Below are 19,777 nucleotides of genomic sequence, written 5' to 3' on the forward strand. Positions count from 1 at the left end.
GATCAGTGCATGCTTCATCTTCGTGTTCAACAGAAGCAGAACCAGTTGACCAGAGCGCATCAAATGTGCCTTGCATTACAAGAGCTAATGAAGGATTCAGAAGTATGAATTTAGCAGTTTCTACTAGTGCCCCCTGAGTAGAATGATGCAAAACCAATGAAAGGATACAAAATACTAAGAGGTGCTCTTCTGTCAACTCGTTGGCTGTCATATTTGAAGGAAAAGAATCCAGCAACTGCTTGAACAGCAGAGGAAAAAAATATAAATTCATTAATACTTTTATCTGTACTCTACAATCTGGAGAGCAAGAAACATGACTACCTTCATAACAACTGCTAACCAAGCTTCATCATCCATGAGTGCCTGAGACTGCACAGATTGTAAAGTGATGAAGATAAATTGCAAAAAAATCAGGCAATTCTCTAGCGAGGAAGGACATAATAGCTTTGAACAAAGAATTTGAACTGCATAGCCCATCCCATTTGTGCAGAGCTGATCTGAAGCATGTGGAAAAATATTGATAATTGATGATACAAAATGAAGTAATGATATCACATCCCCGAGCGACATATCTTCCCCAGCAAGTTGTTTGAGCAAAAGAACCAACAGTTTTGGCAAAAGGTTGTCTCCCACAGTGGCTAAATGTGCTATATTAAGAAAATTGACAATCCTATCGTTCGCTTGGGTTCCATTAGAGCAACTATTTCTGCAGAGTTTGAGGATCTGGTTAGACAACACTTTGCTGATTTTCTCCTGTTGAAACAGCCATTTTAGTGAAGATGGGTGAATGTCAAAAGATGATAAATCCCAATCTCGCTCCAAGACCAGGAAGAAAATCATTTCAGCTTCTAAATTACAACAAATTTGGTCGTTCATCTTGGTCATGCTTCTACATAGAGCATAAACATTCAGCAAATGGACTATATCGGTTGAGGCAGCAGCTCTAGAAAGCAAGTGGCTGCTATTGACAAGCATATATTGCTCCAGAGAAGTCAAAACTAGCTTCTTGTCTGCAAGCCTGAGAAAGATGGGGAAAACCAGAAAGTCAAATTAGGAAATATATAGAGCAGCACCATATATCAGAAAAATGAGGTATGGTTAGACACTTGCATTTCATCAAATAAAGAGCTGACATATAGTATTTGTAGTACAGCGGTGTGGCAAGACGACAGCTCTAAGTTGCTCTTTTGTGCAAGAAGAAACAAAAGATCAACAGGATCCGTAGGCAGAGTAGATGCTACTGCTCTAATGGAATCACCGGAATCATTACCAAGAATATTATCCATAATTGTACTTAACATCAGGTACACCCTCAATTTCATCTTTTCTGTTGGATAAAGGCCTAAGCATCTAAAAGACAAGCTAAACCAAGAGACCGAAAGTAGAGTATGCGTGAGTTGCAGGGTTTGATCATATTGAGAATGTAACAATATAAAGTGCAAGGTCTCCAGTATCCCCAAAATAATATCCTCTTCCAATGCATTAATTTCTGTTATAAACCAAGGTACTATATGCTTCCGACATATTTCTAGAATAGTTTGTCTCATTTGTATTTCTGTACTATTACATGAAGAGCTGGTTTCACGAATCAATAAGAATGCCTCTTTTAACAGAGCTAAAGAATGCAGATGTTGATAGCTGTCCAAGTCATCTATGCTCAATGAGGCCAAAACTGCATGCTTGGATGCTTCTAAGATTATAGGCATCCGTGTTGAAGAACCGCTAGCAGAAGGACATTTAACAAGAGAAACAAAAATGGAACAAATGGTAATGAATGTTTCAGAAAGCATGCCAATCTCTCCAGCAGCATATCTCTTTAGCATTAGCACCAAGGAACTACTTATTGCTTCCTCAAGTTTTGCAGATACAACTCCGGGTGAGCTAGAGATGCCATCTAAAATGAGCTTTAGCATCTTAGGTTGAATAGGATGAAAAGGTACTTCAGTTATTTGAGGCAGAACAGAAACCACAGCAGAGAATCCAAGGGCAAGCCTTTGCCTGAAGGTGTGTTCGGCCGTTGATAAGACATCAAGAATTTGAACACATGAGCTAATAATTTGGTCCGTGTATTCTGTGCGTAGTAGAAATTGAAATGTGAGTATATCATTATGTAGCTTGCAACATGCATCTTACTAGAAATATTCATGCTAGAATGTTTGTGATAGGTGGCCAATAACCACAAGGGTGGGATATCTGGAAAGGATAAAGAATGCACACATCATGCAGGCGCTTATTAAATATTAGTACATGTGGCATAAAAATCACGAGCATATTGGGCAATTTATCACCTGATAGCCTCAGTATTTCAAATATGTAGTCTGCAAGATTTTCTTCCACCAAGAGTTGAATCTGTTTGAGTGAACAGGCGCCACATGACAAACAGTGTATAATGAAGTCCAACGTAGAACTCTGAACTTGACTATCAGGAGAGAGCAATGGAGATTTAATGGCCTCGGCAAACAATCTAGTCAAAGACACTTCGTAAAATTCACCATTGGAAGTTTGCATAAAGTTATCAGCTTCACATGTATCCATCATATTGAATTCGCTTGAAAAGGCATTTGAGAGGTATCCTCTTTGACCCAACGCCTTTAGAAGTGCTACACAGGTACATCAACCATCACTTGAATGCAGTTTAAAATTGTAAGACAAAAACATTCTTGTGGTTCTTATATCCCATATGTTTCAGGATACCACAACTTAAAGACAAAAGGTAAAACTCCCCTTCATGAAAAAGGGAAATTCCACATGGTAGCATCCGGTTTTCATGAAATGGTAACACTTTTGTAAGATTTTTCCACACGGTAGCATCCAATTTATGCACTATCTAACTGCCGTAGTATTTACCGTTAAATTCTTGTTAATTTCTGTTTAATTCATCATTTTGTAAGATTTTTCCACATGATAGCATCCAGTATAATTCTTGTTAATTTCTGTTTGATTGATCATTTTGTAAGATTTTTCCACATGATAACATCCAATTTTTGCTCTCAAATGTTTAATTCACCATTTTAACTTTTAATTCACCGATTAATTTATCAACGTCCTTAAATGCTGTAACAATTTTATTTTTATTTAAAGTATTGGCATTATAAAGTTCAAAAGTGCATTACAAACACTAATAAATAATTCAAAAGGCGCATTTTATAATTCAAAAGGTACATTTCAAAAGTTCAAAAGGTGCATTTCAAGCACTAATACATATCTACTTAGTTGTTACAACATTTAAGTGTGTTGGCAAATTAATTGGTGAATTAAAAGTTAAAATGGTGAATTAAACATTTGAGAGCAAAAATTGGATGCTATCATGTGGAAAAATCATTACAAAATAATGAATTACCGAAAATTAACAAGAATTTAACGGAAAATGCTACGGCAGTTAGATAGTGCATAAACTGGATGCTACCATGTGGAAAAATCTTACAAAAGTGCTATCACTGGCATTTTATGAAAATCAGATGCTACCATGTGGAATTTCCCAAAAAATAATAGCATGAATCTCCCAAAGTCAGCACCCAGCTAGCTAGCCCAGATAGCAGACCCAGTTTAAGCCTTCACAAGACAAAGAGGAATCCCAATGATTACTCAAAAGATTATGCCTTGCAAAGTTTTCTAACTAATGATCCTATACAAGTTTTTACTTGGAAAAATGCTTTCCTCTTTTTGACCTTTTCTCAACGTAAAATTATCAATGTCATGTTTAAACTGCTAACCATTAGACATTGCAACTCACTAAGCTAAACATTTGTATACTTGAACAATCACTATGAAGTAAGATTGGGTAAGTAGAAGGCCATACTCCATCTAATTGCAAAACTAATAAAGCAAATTCAAGTGATCCACCAGGATAGTTCTACAGGTATGGCACAGTGCACAAAGCTGAAAAGCTATTGTATAAGGTACAAATGGTTTTCAGAAATTAGAGACAAACCTAAGCAGTTCAAGCGAACATCATCCCTCTGAGTCTTCATCAGTGCATCCAATGATAGACGCAAGATTATGGAACAATACTCGAACAATACATCAGCACCTTCATCATCTTTACTTGAATGTTGAACTATACATATCTTGTACAAGACAAACATGATTTCGCCTCGAATATCATCGCTGCATTTGTGCCAGCATAGCAATAATACATTAAGAACCAGTATTCAATGCGCAACACTAAAAGAGTGCTCTGATTTTGCTTCAGCTAATACCTCGGCAACTTAAGACCCATAATTAGGTTGTTGATCAGGCCAGATTTATATTTGATACAAGCATAAGTATCTTCCTGACGTGTCAAAAGAACCCCCAGGCAGTGTAGCTACATGTATAGAGAACACACAACACCAGTGAGTCCAAATGCAAGTGTTTTTTCACTGGTTTCAAGTCCCAATATTAATGTCTATCTAAAGGAAAGAGAGTAATGATGATATTGTTACGCTTCTAATATGAGCATGTTTTTACACATTATTGTAACCAACAACTGTTATACAATAGGCTCAAAACCATTGTTACCCTGCACCGAGTTGGACCCAAGAATTAGGCAAATGAATCCAAGTATCCAATCTAGATGATTGAATGCAAGAATTTAGTGGACCCTGAATAAATATTGCATGAAAATGTATGGATATGATCAGATTATACTGATCTTAGATAAAAACTCACATGATTTTAGTCACCAAGAATCCCTTATCCCCACACTCTCAATAAAGGCTTCGCTCACCTTGATCTTCACGGGATTTTACTATGATCGCTTTTTGCTTCACTCACAAAGGAAGAATTATAGGTTAGGAATATGCACCTGCAATTCCCCTTGAAAGAGAACACCTCTCTCTATAATTCTAATCTCTTAGAATGTTATTTTTAATCATCCAAAAGCTACTTTACAAATGATCCAAGGACCTCCTTATATAGGAGAACGTAGAAAGATAAGCATATCCTAACAACCTCCTAACTAACTCCTAACATCTTGGAGTTTATTTAACAAACAAAAAGCTAGAACTAATTACATAACAAGGCTAATACTCATGTAATCGTGTGAGGCTGCATGTGTCTTTTAACTGGAGGCTTGAACTTTGATCCTGCATTGACGAACAACTTTTATCCTTGCTGCACTTATCCACCACACCAGCTAACATGATGTAGGCTTCTATTTTTATTTTTCATCAACACATTCTTTTCCGGTAAGCTTCTTATAATGAAATAGGACTTGAACCAAGCAAACCTAGTTCAATCCCTCCTTAAAAAAAAAGAATTGTCCTCAATTCTAAGCCCTTAAAATATGCTTGATTCATTTTAATGCTTTCTAGCCTCAAATTTTCTTATATTAAACTAAAAAGGATTAACTATCAACTACGGCCTTAAAGTTTAATCATTTTAAAATAAATAGCCTCAAAGTTTTTTTTTTTTCACAAACAAAAGACTTCAAGTTATCAAACATGACATCGATACAGCCACTTTGTCGGATGACCTGCTAAATGACCATTGACCAAGGTAGATGACCATTGACTTTCAAATTAAATTCATTAATCTAACCTAATTATCCAATTAACCCCAATTAAACCCTTCTTCCCCAGCTTCTCTCTGCCCCTCCCCAATACCACCCTTCCCCCACCCCAACACCACCATTGGGACCCCTCCTTAATTAATAACAACCCAATCAAAGGTGAGTTCATGAACAAGCTGAATACTGGCCATTGAAAGAGCACACAATTAGTTTCCAAATACTTCAATCTTAACTGTGCTTTTTAGATTGAAGTTACTCTTGGTAGTTGATAATATCAGTATCAGAATAAATGATATCAATATTTTGTAAAATCAATAAGTATTCTAATTCTGAAGGTTAGCAGCAGGGGATGAAATTGAGTGGTCCAATTGAATCGATGAACTTGCCTCATTACTCACTTTATTTTGCTCACCACCTTTTTTTCCCTAATTCATCCACCATCTTCTTTATACTATTGTATAGGCTTCGAACGTCCCCATCCTCATTCTGCTGTACTCCTTCAGTTTGTTGACCTTCTTCACCATGGACGTTCAGATCTGCAGTTGTTTGGGCCTCCATTGAAGCCCTAGACCCACTCCTTCTACTTATGCTACTTGCTTGGAATTGGGGGTACCTCTGCCACCACGACACCCCCTCCTTCCTCCTCGTCCTCTCATTTCGCCTGAGAACCGCCGGCCACCGTCCGAGAATCCGCCTAGACCGAAAATCAATTCTCTGGAAATTGGGCCTGCTTATCGCACAACCTAATCTCCCCAGCTTCCCACTCTAGACCGTTTTTATATTAATATTAAGGGATATAAAATGACATTGGAAATGAAGGTTTTTACCTCTGAATCCTCAAGTCAACTATCAAGAAATTCAACGTATAAAACTATTACATTTAGTGGTGTAAATGAGATGAGACTCAAAGAACAAATCTAACTCAACAAAAGCTTGATTTTGCTCATTAATTTAATAATTGAGCTTGAACATGACCATGAATCTTTGATGGATTGTTATTAAAGGAGGAATTTTGATGGTGGTGATGGTGGTGTTGGGGTGGGAGAAGGACGGTGATAGGCAGAGAGAAGTTGGTGAAGAAGGGTTTAATTAGGGTAATTGAGTAATCAGGTTAGATTAGTGAATTTAATTTGAAAGTCAAAGGATCATTTACCTTGGTCAACGGTTATTTAGCAGGTCATCCGGTAAAGTGGTTGTATCGATGTCGTGTTTGATAATTTGAAGACTGTTGTTTGTAAAAAAAACTTTGAGGCTATTTATTCTAAAATGAATAAACTTCACGGCTGTAGTTGATAATTGATCTTGTTGTATACCCCAACTATTAGAGACTTAACGAGGCCTGACGAGAGTGGAAGCGTAGCCTAAAGGTGCCAAGAAAGATTAAAGATCGTGACTTGAAAGTGCACTAATAAAATAAGGCTATTTGCAAGTATTAAGGTGAGTTTAAGCATGAAAAAACTAATGCAAACATTAACACTATAAATTAAGGTGGTCACCATTAATGGGCAATATTCACCATTTTAAGCTAGTGTATTCATTTTGTCTTTAAAGGATAAAAGACCTAAAAGCTCAATACAAGTTGAAGCATGAGTTTTTGTGAGAAAGCTAAACATGAGTAGAGATTATAAGTGTGGTATGGATAGAATATGGAAGGCTCAAGCATATTGCTTGGCTCTACACCTTACGTACAACACTAGAACATATATACTGGTAAGGGAAAACTAGGGCACAAATATTACAAAGCAACAACTGATGAGCTTCTGACTATGTTGCTTGTTCAAGCAAGAAGCCTGCTCGATTCCCTGACCCTGATAGCTTCTGGCTCAAGTACTCTTCCTTTCGCATGGTCCATTGGTTCCCCCTTTGCACCCAAAGCATCTACCAGCTGTAGTATGTATAATATCCCTTGGTGATCAAGGCTAATCCCAACTTAAAACATTAACTTGTACCTTGTGCATGGTGCAGCTTGCCAAGTCTTGGAGTGTACTTACCACCAATCAAAAACATGCCCAAGGTTTAGCAACGAAGTTGTTATACCTAATTTTTGAGTCCAAATTCATCTACACTACATTTCATGTAACATCATGACAAAGAGTAACAAACCTTCAAGTCACATTCTTTCACGAACTTTCATTTTATCTCAAAATACCCATGGCTGATTCTCAACGCTCAAACATAAATAGGATACTTGAACACTTTATTTTGAGCCATAAGTATAACATTTTTCTAATTTAGTCGAATTTGACACTCGAACACGTACTGTCTCAAATATGAGTTTCCGAGTCTAGACAATAAAGCTCATTTTTCTATGAAGATCTTTTTTTTAACTTGCGTGATTCCTGGACACAGTTTATTACTGCATTTACAAACACAAAACAACATTCTACGAACTAAAAACACTAATGAGTAGCGACAACACTTGAAGTGACACAAATCTAAAGGAAAATTTATCTATTTAACAAAATTTGCATCCATCATAATGACCATCAGCTAAATGAGAGATATATCAAAGTGCTCTCTCTTTTTTCTTGTAATTTCGTCCAATGTCGCAGGAAAAATTTTCATATAGAAGTATTTGTAATCAGTTCATTAACCGAGTAGTATTTAGCATAGCTTTAATAGAAATTCTGCTATTATTGACATCAAACAATCGGTCAAATCATCAACTAAATCCTAACTTACATGATCAAAATTTAACACAGTATAAGATAGTAATTCAAGCAAAATTCATCAGTAAGTTTCTGAAATCTACACCAAATTCACACGGTTTGATCATACATTTCTCCAATAATTCGAAAATATAAAATTAACAGAATAGTTCCCAAATATTAAAGACCTAATTGTGCAGTTAAATCGGCTTCAGCCTCATAAATAACAAACATCGAATACTTAATCCCTCAAAATTCAATAAAAACACATACACTCACCGAATAAACTTGCCGACGACTCCAAGTGAGTTCACCAGACGTCAAAACATCAGCGATTTTGGCAACAAAATCTCCGGACACCGAAAAACCACCAGAATCAGAAAGTTGAGAAACAACATCAATAACCTGTTTAGCAATTTGTTCGTCATCGAAAGACGAAAGAGAATAAACAAGTGGAGAAAGAATTATATGAAAATGGAAGGATAACAAAGGAGATAGAAAGGAAGGTTGAGAAATGGCGTGATAAAGCTGAGAGATAGCGTAGGAGACATGGAAAGTCGGAGAATCAGGGTTTGAAATGAGGTTTATGAAGCAGATTAAGCAAATATAACCTCCTTCTTCGGTTTTCAAGATGAGAGAAGAACGATGACCTTGATTACATGATAATGGCAGTGATGTAGACAATGGCGATGGGTTTGATTCGAGTGAATAAAGTTCTTCGTAGTTGTTCATTTCTGCCATTTTTCAACAATAGAGGTGAAACAGATCGAATAGAAACGGCAAAATTCGAACTTAAGGCGCCAATTATAATGAGGGACGGAGAGAAAGTAATCGTAATTTAATTTTCTAAATACCATTTTCGTATGGATACTCCATCCTACTCCTTCCTCTTTGAATTGCATTAACAAAGAATTGATGTATTTTTAAGAAAGTGGTAATAAATAAAGAGAGAGAATGAATTGTGTGGATGACATTAAAAGATAGTTAAAATGTGTGGATGAGATTGAAAGAAAGTAGTCAGCCATTGTCCAAAAATGAGTATGATGCAAATTAAGTGGGACTGACCAAAATGACAAATGATGCAAATTTATTGAAATAATATTCTCAGAATAAGCTTGTACACACAATAATATTCTTAGAATAAGCTTGTACACATAGGACAACAAATATCATCTTAATGAGTACTCTAGAATACTCTTTTCTGATGTAATATAAATAAGTCTTTTCAAAAAGAAATAAAACACAAAAAGGATTTTTGCTCTTTTCCAGAATGTTTTAAATCATTCTTCCTTCTTCACATGGTATCAGGCTAGCTTTCTTCCTTCCTCTTCTCTTCTTCAATGGCGGGCACTACTCCACCGCCACCGCCGCCACCACCGGAAATCAAACCCAATTCTCCCTATTATCTTGGTTCCCAAGATAGACCGGGCGACTTTATCACTCCAACCCGATTGCAGTCCGATAATTACGATTCTTGGGCAGCTGACATTCAAATGGCCCTTGAAGCTCGCCGTAAATTCGAGTTCTTGGATGGCACCATCACTACACCTTCGCCACCATGCACCCGGTCAGACTGGACGGCCATTAATGCTATGCTAATTTCTTGGATCTCGAATACCATTGCTCCTGAAATACGCTCTTCTTTATCCAAATTTCGGGAGGCCAAGCCGTTTTGGGATCATCTTAAACAAAGATATGCTCAAACTAACGGTCCGCGAATTCAACAATTGAAATCTTCAATCGCTAAGTGTGAACAATCAAAGGAGATGCCCGTCTCGATTTATTACGGTAAACTTCACTCTTTATGGCAAGAATTGGATCATCATGAACCTCTAATCTCATGCTCTATTTCCTCTTGCAATTGTGGTTGTTTACATGAAAAACGTCGAGAGCAAAATCAATTACATGAATTTTTAATGGGATTAAATTCCGATTTTTATGGGCCTTTACGAACCCAAATACTTTCGCAAGACCCTTTACCCAGTCTTGATCGTGCTTACCAGTTAGTCACTCAAGAAGAACGAGTGCGAACGTCAAGGCTCGAGGTTAATCATAAACCGCCAGATGTTCTTGGCTTTGCTGTTCATACAGAGGCAGTTCGGGTTCGTGGTTCTTCTGAGCGACCACTATGTTCTAAATGTAATAAACTTGGTCATGAAGCCTCTCGTTGTTGGGCTAATACTACTTGTGGTCATTGCAAAAAGCGAGGGCATGATTCTAGTCATTGCTATGAGTCTGTTGGTTATCCAGATAGTTGGTTTGCTGGGAAGAAAACATCCAGTCGTGGCAAAGGACAACCGCGTGCTAATGCTGCTAGTAGTAGTTCCACCATCATTCCATCCATCTCTGCTTTTGGACAGACTTTCACTGCCGAACAATGGAAGGCAATTTCTGAGGTTATTGGTAACACTAATGTTCCCGATAATCGTCTTAATGGTAAATTTGATATGACATCGTGGATTATTGATACCGGTGCTACACATCATGTCACCGGGGAATTGGCCTGGTTGTTTGATACTCATCCATTTGAGTGTCCAGTAGGTTTGCCGAATGGCGAACAAGTCATTGCTACATTGGTTGGCTCCGTTTGTTTATCGGATAAAATTACTCTCATCGGTGTTCTTTATGTTCCGAATTTGAGTTGCAATTTACTCTCTGTTTCTCAACTTAATGACAAATTACAGACAACTGTCCAATTTACTTCTCTTATTTGTGCTATACAGGACCCCATGAAGGAGCTGATTGGAATGGGAGTTAGAAAAGACGGACTATACTATTTTAGCAAACCCAAAGCTTCCACGTGTGCCTCTATTATTGCCGCAACATCGAGTTTGGAATTGTGGCATCGTCGACTAGGACATCCTTCTGAAAAAATAGTTAAGATGATTCCTCATGTACAAAATACAAAAGATAGTTTACAATCAAGGTGTGAAGTTTGTATGCATGCTAAACATCCTAGAGACAAATTTTTCATAAGTAATAATAAAACATCTCGAATCTTTGAAAAAATTCATATCGATTTATGGGGTCCATATCGTCATATTTCATCATGTGGTGCTCGATATTTTTTAACTATTGTTGATGACTATTCAAGAGCTGTGTGGATATATTTGTTAGTTGACAAATTGGATATTTTTCGTGTGTTTATGTCTTTTGTTGCTTTGGTTGATCGACAATTCTCACAAACAATTAAGGTGGTACAAAGTGATAATGGGACAGAGTTTAATTGTTTGCTCGATTATTTTAGTACCACTGGCATTTTATTCCAAACATCTTGTGTTGGTACACCACAACAAAATGGGAAAGTTGAGCGCAAACATAAACATATCTTGAATGTCGCAAGAGCTTTAAGGTTTCAAGCACACTTGCCTATTTTTTTTTGGGGTGAATGTGTTTTAGCTGCGGCCCACTTAATTAATCGCACACCTACTCCTCTCTTACATAATAAAACACCATTTGAAATCTTATTTCATAAACCTCCGTCCTTTGATGCTATTAGAGTCTTTGGGTGTTTGTGTTTTGCTCATAATCAAAAGACTAATGGTGACAAGTTTGCTAGTCGAAGTCGTAAGTGTATCTTTGTGGGCTATCCTTATGGAAAGAAAGGTTGGAAATTATTTGATCTTGACACGCAAGATTTTTTGGTTTCAAGAGATGTGAAATTTGTTGAGGATACGTTTCCATATCACGATGTTCAGTATAAAAGTAATGATAATCATGATGTGCATCACGATTTTATTGAATATAATCTGCCAATTTATGAGGATTTTCATTCTGAAGTAAGTGAAAATGAGATTTTATCTGTTCCAAATGGGCATGACGAATCTGGTAGTTCCATTGAGCCTTTGACAAACACTGGGTCAACTCTTCCAATTCAGTCATGTTCTTCTGTTCCTCTTGCTGAGTCACCAACGGAAGCTGGGTCTCCTCACATACAGCAGCCTAATAGTGCTTCCTCTACTCCTGCACTTGTTACATCTGATCAACCGCCTCCTGCTCTTTTGGGTCGTGGGTTTCGTGACAAATTCCCGAATGTTTTATATCGGGATTTTGTGACTCATATGGTTTTTGCTAATAGTCCGTCCTCCGTCTCTCCTTCTTCCAATCACTCCTCAGGTACACCATATCCTTTAGCACATTACATAAATTGTGACAATTTTTCTACGAATTATCGTACATTTCTTGCAGCTATTATTAAAGGTAAAGATCCAAAATCTTTTAAGGAGGCAATGAAGTATGCGGAGTGGCGTAAATCTATGCAGGCTGAAATACGCGCTTTAGAGGACAATGGTACATGGACCTTGGAGCATCTTCCTCCCGGGAAACGTCCTCTAGGTAGTCAGTGGGTTTACAAAACTAAATATTTGTCAAACGGTAATGTTGAGCGGCTTAAGTCACGGTTAGTTGTTTTGGGTAATCATCAACAAGCAGGAATTGATTACACTGAAACATTCGCTCCAGTTGCCAAAATGACAACAGTTCGTGCTTTTCTCGCAATAGCAGCTTCAAAGAACTGGGAATTACATCAAATGGATGTTCATAATGCTTTCTTGCATGGTGATCTTCATGAAGAAGTTTACATGAAATTACCTCCTGGTTTTGAGTGTTCAGATCCGTCTTTGGTATGTCGATTGCGCAAATCTCTGTATGGTTTAAAACAAGCTCCACGTTGTTGGTTTGCAAAATTAGTGTTCGCCTTGAAAAAGTATGGCTTTCTTCAATCATATTCCGATTATTCTCTTTTCACTTATACTAAAGGCATCGATCAAATTAATGTCTTAGTCTATGTAGATGATCTTATTATTTCTGGGAATAATTCCGCTACACTTACACTTTTTAAAACCTATCTTAGTGATTGTTTCAAAATGAAAGATCTTGGTGGTCTCAAATATTTTTTAGGAATCGAGGTTGCTCGTAATTCATCTGGTTTGTTCTTATGCCAACGTAAGTACACACTAGATATTATTTCTGAAACAGGTTTATTAGGGGCAAAGCCAGTTGGGATTCCTATCGAACAAAATCACAGGCTTGCTTTTGCTAATGGAGAATATATGAAAGAGCCTGAGGCTTACCGTCGGCTAGTGGGGCGTTTGATATATCTCGCAGTCACTCGCCCGGATCTTGCCTATTCCGTTCATATCTTATCTCAGTTTATGCAGGAGCCTCGTCTTGAGCATTGGGAAGCAGCTCTCCGAGTGGTACGCTATTTAAAGGGTACTCCCGGTCAGGGTATTCTGTTGCGTGCGGATAGTGAGCTAACCTTGGAAGGCTGGTGTGATTCGGATTGGGCTGCATGTCCTCTCACTCGTCGCTCATTGACAGGTTGGCTTGTTTTTCTAGGACAATCTCCTATTTGTTGGAAAACAAAGAAACAACATACAGTATCTCGCTCTTCAGCTGAAGCCGAATATCGATCAATGGCTGCAATCACATGCGAACTGAAGTGGCTAAAAGGTTTGTTGTTAAGTTTGGGTGTTCATCATCCTAAAGCAATAAAATTGTTCTGCGATAGTGAATCTGCTTTACATATTGCAAAGAATCCTGTTTTTCATGAACGAACAAAGCACATTGAGGTGGATTGTCACTTTGTTCGCGATGCAATCATTGATGGCTTAATTTCTCCTACTCATGTGTCGACTACATCACAATTGGCGGACATTTTCACAAAGGCTCTCGGCAAATCACAGTTTGATCTACTTCTTTCCAAGTTGGGCATTTTCGACTCTCATGCTCCAACTTGAGGGGGGGTATTGAAATAATATTCTCAGAATAAGCTTGTACACACAATAATATTCTTAGAATAAGCTTGTACACATAGGACAACAAATATCATCTTAATGAGTACTCTAGAATACTCTTTTCTGATGTAATATAAATAAGTCTTTTCAAAAAGAAATAAAACACAAAAAGGATTTTTGCTCTTTTCCAGAATGTTTTAAATCATTCTTCCTTCTTCACAAAATTCAATGGGAATTATTTTTTTTTTTAAGATAAAAAAAAAATTCCCATGGTGGCTTCGTTCGTGAAAATGAAAAGGGAAGAGCTGGATATGGCGTTGCCGAAGTTTATGAGAAGATGTTTAAGTTAATTGTACCAAGCTAGAGGAGCTTGTTTTAAGTTGTTAAGAGCTTTGCAAAGTGTGCAAAGATGAGTGGGTTTTTTTGCGTAGAAGTGTTCAAAATTAACCCGACTTTTGATAACCGACTCGACTTTCACTTGACTTCTAAAATTCATTTACAATGATATAAAAATCAATGTGGACACATATCTAATTTTAACCGGACCTAAAATGCCTGAACTAAAACCGAGTCGATGGCCCGAATGAACACTAAATTTTATGGATCAATAAAGCTCGATGGTTGGATAGTGTAGACAATTGGCGACGAAGGCGAATGGCGACGGGCTTGACTATAGGACTAAAAGTGTCACAATAGTCAAGGTCTTCATGTTGCTAAAAACCCCGTACAACAAAACGAGTTTTGTGTCGAGTCATAATGTCGTGTTGATCTCAGATTATCCTAAACACCCACATACATATCCAATTAGGTTAGGAGTGGGGAAAGATGGTACAAGATCCTAAGCGGCATTATTTGTGAGGACTTGTTGTCATTTTGAGCGTATAATGATTTCGGAAATTAATAATTAATTAAATCAAATAAATAAATTGTTGGGATTTTGTGACTCGAACCGAGTCTAAGATCGGGTTTTGAGATGAAATCAAGAGTTGGGTCGAAGAGCGCGGAGTAGCTACTGGATTGGAAGACGCTCAGGTCGCGTGCCGTACATTTGGTCGCGTGTCGCTAGTTTCTGATGGAAAAGCTACTGTTTTGGAAAACAGGTAGGTTGCGGGCCGCGACCTACTTGGCGACTTTTACGGTTTTCAGTTTTCACACGTTCTTTTGACGGTTACTTAGTTTTTGGGCCGATTTCTTTGTACTTGTTAACCTAATTTCTTTTTATTAAGTGGCATACTATATAAACCCTTCTTGTAACTAGAATTAGAGAATGATGCATGAAACACAAAGTGGGGGAAAAACTAAGAGAGAAAAAGCTTGGAGAGCCATTGTTGTCTCCCGATTTATAGTGAAAAGTTTATTCTCGATGCCGATGGATGTAGCTATCACATTGATAGTGAACCACGTTAATTTCTCAGTTGATTTCTTTATTGTTTGTCTGAATCTTTAAGGTTTGAGTCTAGAGTCTAGACGGGATTTTTTAAGGTTTGAGTGATGTTCTTGGTACCACTCTTATCTTAATTTTCTTTTCTTGGTTGATTTAAAAAAACACATTTCAAATCTGTTATTCACATATTATTCGCTTTAATTATACTTATGTGATTATTTATATTACCATTATAATAATTCCAATAATTTATCTATCGATTGAAAAAAAAAAACCATCTTAATTATCTTCTCACCATTATTATAATTATTTGTTTGAATTTTGGTGATTATATCTCAATCAAGGAAGAAAGTGAAAGGAAAAAAATTTTGAGTTCACCAAGCATTTTAATGAAGAATCAAGAAGGAAGAAAATGAAAGAAAGAATAAGTTAACTTTTAATTATATTATAAATATAAAATAAATATTAATTTATAAAAAATCAAAAATGGTCCCATTACCAAGTTATCCTTCAAAAAAATCTTTAAAAACAAATCCAGTTAAAAGTTAAAATCTTTAAAAGATAAGTCACTGTTAAAATCTTACTAAAAGTAAAAGAGAGAAAGGTTATACTTTTAAAATAAAATTAATTTTATTAATATTAATTTATTTAAAGTCCTATGTACTATATGTAAGAACAAGGCAAAATATATAAAAGGGACAACTGTAATTTGTATATCATGCATATGCCTATAATATGCCACATAGATGCCACGCAAAAGAGCATATCCTCATTTTTTTTCACATATTCATTTTACAAGTATCTTTGAAAAGAACTTAAGATTAAAGATGAAGACATATTCTTGTTGTAATTGGCTACATATATGATGCCATGATGGCAAGAGTTATCAAAAGGTACAAGATAGAAGAAAGAAGAAATTTGAATAAGCATATTTAGTATATTTATAGGATATGCCAACTTTCTTTGCTATCATATTGTGATTTATAGGAGTATAGTATATGGTCAACCATACACATTAGAGGCATCCCTACATACATATATATAGGGATTTCTTGTTCTTGAATGATTGAAAACATGAGGGGTATATTACAAAAATGTTGGGATATATGTTATTGTGAGTGGAATCAGGGTTGTTAGGTAGGTCTTGTATGGACTTAGTGCGCATAAAAATAATGTATATCTTCTTTAAACATAGAAAATATGAGTTAATGGAGTGAACAATGTAGATTGAAGAGCATATCATATAGTGCACAATAAAAATACTGTGTACTAAATCTATATTAAATTTTTTTCGATTCATATAACAGTTGTAAGAAGTTTTGTGAATTAAAGGTTAAAGAAGGACGTAACATAAATATTTGATGAGTTTGCAAGAGATCAAGAATGAAGTTGTTATCATAAACAAGCAGATTAGTTTTAGGGCAAATCTCCATTGGCATGTGATGGGTCATATATATTGATGTTGATGCAAAAAAAAAAAAAAAAAACATGCCAAAGGAGAGTTGCCCTATGACTACTTTTAGCTTGATAACTTTCAACAATTCTATTTCAAGAAATCCAATCTTCTATGGTAAATTTAGGTATGTATGTTGTTTATGTTTTTTTTTCCTACCCATATTAATTTATTCGATCAAATTAAAATTGTTGTTCTTATTTGCATTATGGTTAATCGATGATAAGGAGATAAGAAATTAATAATAAGGTAAATTAATCGATAATAGTATTTTTGTGACATAATTCACATAGATTTAGTATTTATAGATCAGTTTTATATTTTGGAACTTTGATCATAAAAATCAATGAATTAAGATGTAAGAAATTGAAAGGGGTATCGCTAATTCTTCTGACCTTATGAAAATGTACCACATTTTATTTTAGTTTTTCTCACTTACTTTACGTTCATTCTCTTCTTTTAATATGATTATTGATTCACAAACTTATTCTGATAATATCTCAATTACTCATTTTTTATTATTTACTTGTATTTTTATATTTTTCTCAATGTATAGATTAATACTCTCTCAATTCACACCAATTGTCTCATTTGATTTTTTGACACAATTCATCAATAACTTTTTATTTGTATTTTATTTTTGATCTAGATGTCAAAATATAGTCAAATATGATCTTATTTGACTTCTTTCAATGTAAATTTTATTAGTATTAATTTTTTTATATTTTTTAATTATGCATAGTTAGAAATATTTATAATTCAATTAATGTATTGATATAGCATAAAAGCAAATAGGACAATTGATGTAAAGTGGAAAGTCTCTGTGTATGTGATATTCCTATTTTTATTTGGAATTTGAAATTAGCTCAAATTTAGTGTTTGACAAACAAAAAAATTAATTCGAATTTAAATCAATTTCACCATATTTTTAAACTTAGTTAATGTTAAGAATTTGGAAATAACCTTTAAACCTTGTCATTTTAAAATTTTTAATTTATAATTTTATAATTAAAATCTAGAATTTAAAAGGAAATAGTTATAACCAAATAGCACCATAGCAAATAAAAATGGAATACTTATAAATAATACTCTCTATTATTTCTCATTGACTTAAAATTTCCTAATCATTATTTAATTCTGCATACCCCAAGCCCAAGTATCAAAATACTTTAACCTTGAACACATGGACATTAATTCCAACCATATTTTGAGGGTATTTTGAGTCAATAAGTAATAGTTAGGGTATATAAAGTTAGTATCCCAATACTAGGAGTACATAGGATTAAATAATGATCGATGATATGTTGAGTCAATGGAAGAAGTTCTCGTGAGAACCATCCTTATATGAGAACCGTGAGAATCAATCTATCTGACAAAAAAACGTTACTTTTCTATTACAAAGGTGTTATTTTTAGGCAAAAAAGTGTTACTTTTTTGTTAAAAAAGATGATACTTTTCAAAGTGTTACTTTCAAAAAAAATTCTGAATAAAACTCACAAATCTGTGTTACTTTTTACATAAAAAAAGTGTTACTTTTCGGAAAAAACGTATTACTTTGTATAATTTGATTTTTGAAAATTTTTCTGAGAGTAATACTTTTTTCTAAAAAGTAACAACTTCTTTAAAAAAAAGGTAATATTTTTTTTCCAAAAGTAACACATTTTATGTTTGAAAGTAACAATTTTTTATCATGTAGATCGGTTTTTACGATTCACCTATAAGCTTAGTTCTCCGTTAGAACTTGACCCAGACAATAATTGGTAGTGTTATTTACAAATTTTTCATAAAAAGATTAGGGCAAGTTTAATGGTACAGAGGAATATGGGGTCACTTAACATCCTTTCCCGGTCTTGAATTGAAATTTCTTTCGTGTGCAATGGCTTCATCACTTTATTTGCTCCTACCTATTAAGCAAAACATGGAGCATCCTACAAATAAATTGGCCCCTTTTTTAGTTAATTCAATTACTGGGGTAAAGGAATCGATTGTATAAGTCAATTACTGGATTAAGCAACAATTTCACCGAAGTTTGTAATTTCTATCTGATTTCTTCATTGTCTACTACTCTTGAGAGGTACAAATTTGATTTCGAAAATTGCTGATCATCCCAATTTCCCTGGAATTCTGAACTATACAATCGATTTTCATCTCCATGTATTGAATTTTTTCGGGTTTCTTTATGTTTGCAATGGCATAATCTGTTTTGTAAACGCACTTCAATTGTGATTAACCTGATTGTGCTGAGAAGTTGAAATTAATTGTACTATTAGGTTATTTTTTTGAAAAAATATCTGAAATGGACACCGCTTAGATTGTTAAATTATAATTAGCTTAAGAGCATAGTGTAAAATATAATTTCCGTCGCGAAACGTTTTCTGCAGTATCACTTATGCGGACTGCTTCCCAGTTGATTCGGCCTGCATTTTGGACCTTTGGTCACAGTAAACTTAAAAACCTTCACAAAATGGGATGTGGGAGATGCTTTGCAATATTCTTGAGGATTTGATGGTGGACAATCTTAGGAGTTGGGACAAATTTTTGTTACCCTTGTTAATGGTGGTAGGAGACTAGGAGTTACCTCTTGTTACTATTGATGATGCCTTCTTGATTTTAGTTGTACCAAAGGTGCTTTATGTTGGTAGTGTAGACGATTCCTAATATCTGGAAGCTATATCTCAAGTAGTTGAAGCAACATTTTTAAATTGAGATGAGAATGAGATAAATACATGACTTCCTTGAGTTAAAAAGGATTTAGAACTTTCCCATTACAATGAGAAGTGTTATGTTTGTAGAGAATTATGGATGAAATATTTGACATTTTGGGGATTTGGTTTTCTTTGATTGTTGTCTAGTTTGAAGGATTCTACTAACTGCTAGTTAATGTGAGATTAGCGAGAAAATATAATTGTTTTCCAAATGTGAACATTTGAAGAATAAAGTTCGGGTTTCAGTGAGCATCAAGGCTTTTGCATTGTTGACGTTGTATTTGTAGTCTTATTCCACTGCTTCGGAAGTGCATGTAAAAAGAATATTTCAAAAAGTGAAAAAAGAAGAAAAAGAATC

The 19,777-nt window shown here is 35.3% G+C and overlaps 1 protein-coding gene across 4 annotated transcripts in view; it reads right to left on the reverse strand.

Annotated features, from left to right (window-relative positions):
- The window catches only part of LOC130814334 (protein PUTATIVE RECOMBINATION INITIATION DEFECT 1), a 10,819-nt gene extending 1,792 nt beyond the window's left edge, over nt 1-9,027 (reverse strand). Inside the window, exons 1-7 of one of the 4 annotated variants that reach the window (XM_057680457.1) lie at nt 8,419-9,027; nt 4,200-4,306; nt 3,932-4,107; nt 2,289-2,600; nt 1,111-2,071; nt 322-1,018; nt 1-235 (exon numbers count right to left, since the gene is read on the reverse strand). The exon at nt 1-235 is cut by the window's left edge and continues 46 nt beyond it. In XM_057680457.1, coding sequence (XP_057536440.1) covers nt 1-235; nt 322-1,018; nt 1,111-2,071; nt 2,289-2,600; nt 3,932-4,107; nt 4,200-4,306; nt 8,419-8,880 — 2,950 coding nt within the window. In that variant the 5' untranslated portion in view covers nt 8,881-9,027. Of the gene's footprint in view, nt 236-321; nt 1,019-1,110; nt 2,072-2,288; nt 2,601-3,931; nt 4,108-4,199; nt 4,307-4,650; nt 7,069-8,418 lie in introns of those variants that run through there. The other 3 variants (XM_057680476.1, XM_057680472.1, XM_057680464.1) reach the window with 3 other exon arrangements.
- Between the last annotated feature and the right edge of the window lie 10,750 nt (nt 9,028-19,777).

Source organism: Amaranthus tricolor, chromosome 1, assembly GCF_026212465.1.
Source record: "Amaranthus tricolor cultivar Red isolate AtriRed21 chromosome 1, ASM2621246v1, whole genome shotgun sequence".
In the NCBI taxonomy this organism is placed as follows: Eukaryota; Viridiplantae; Streptophyta; class Magnoliopsida; order Caryophyllales; family Amaranthaceae; genus Amaranthus; species Amaranthus tricolor.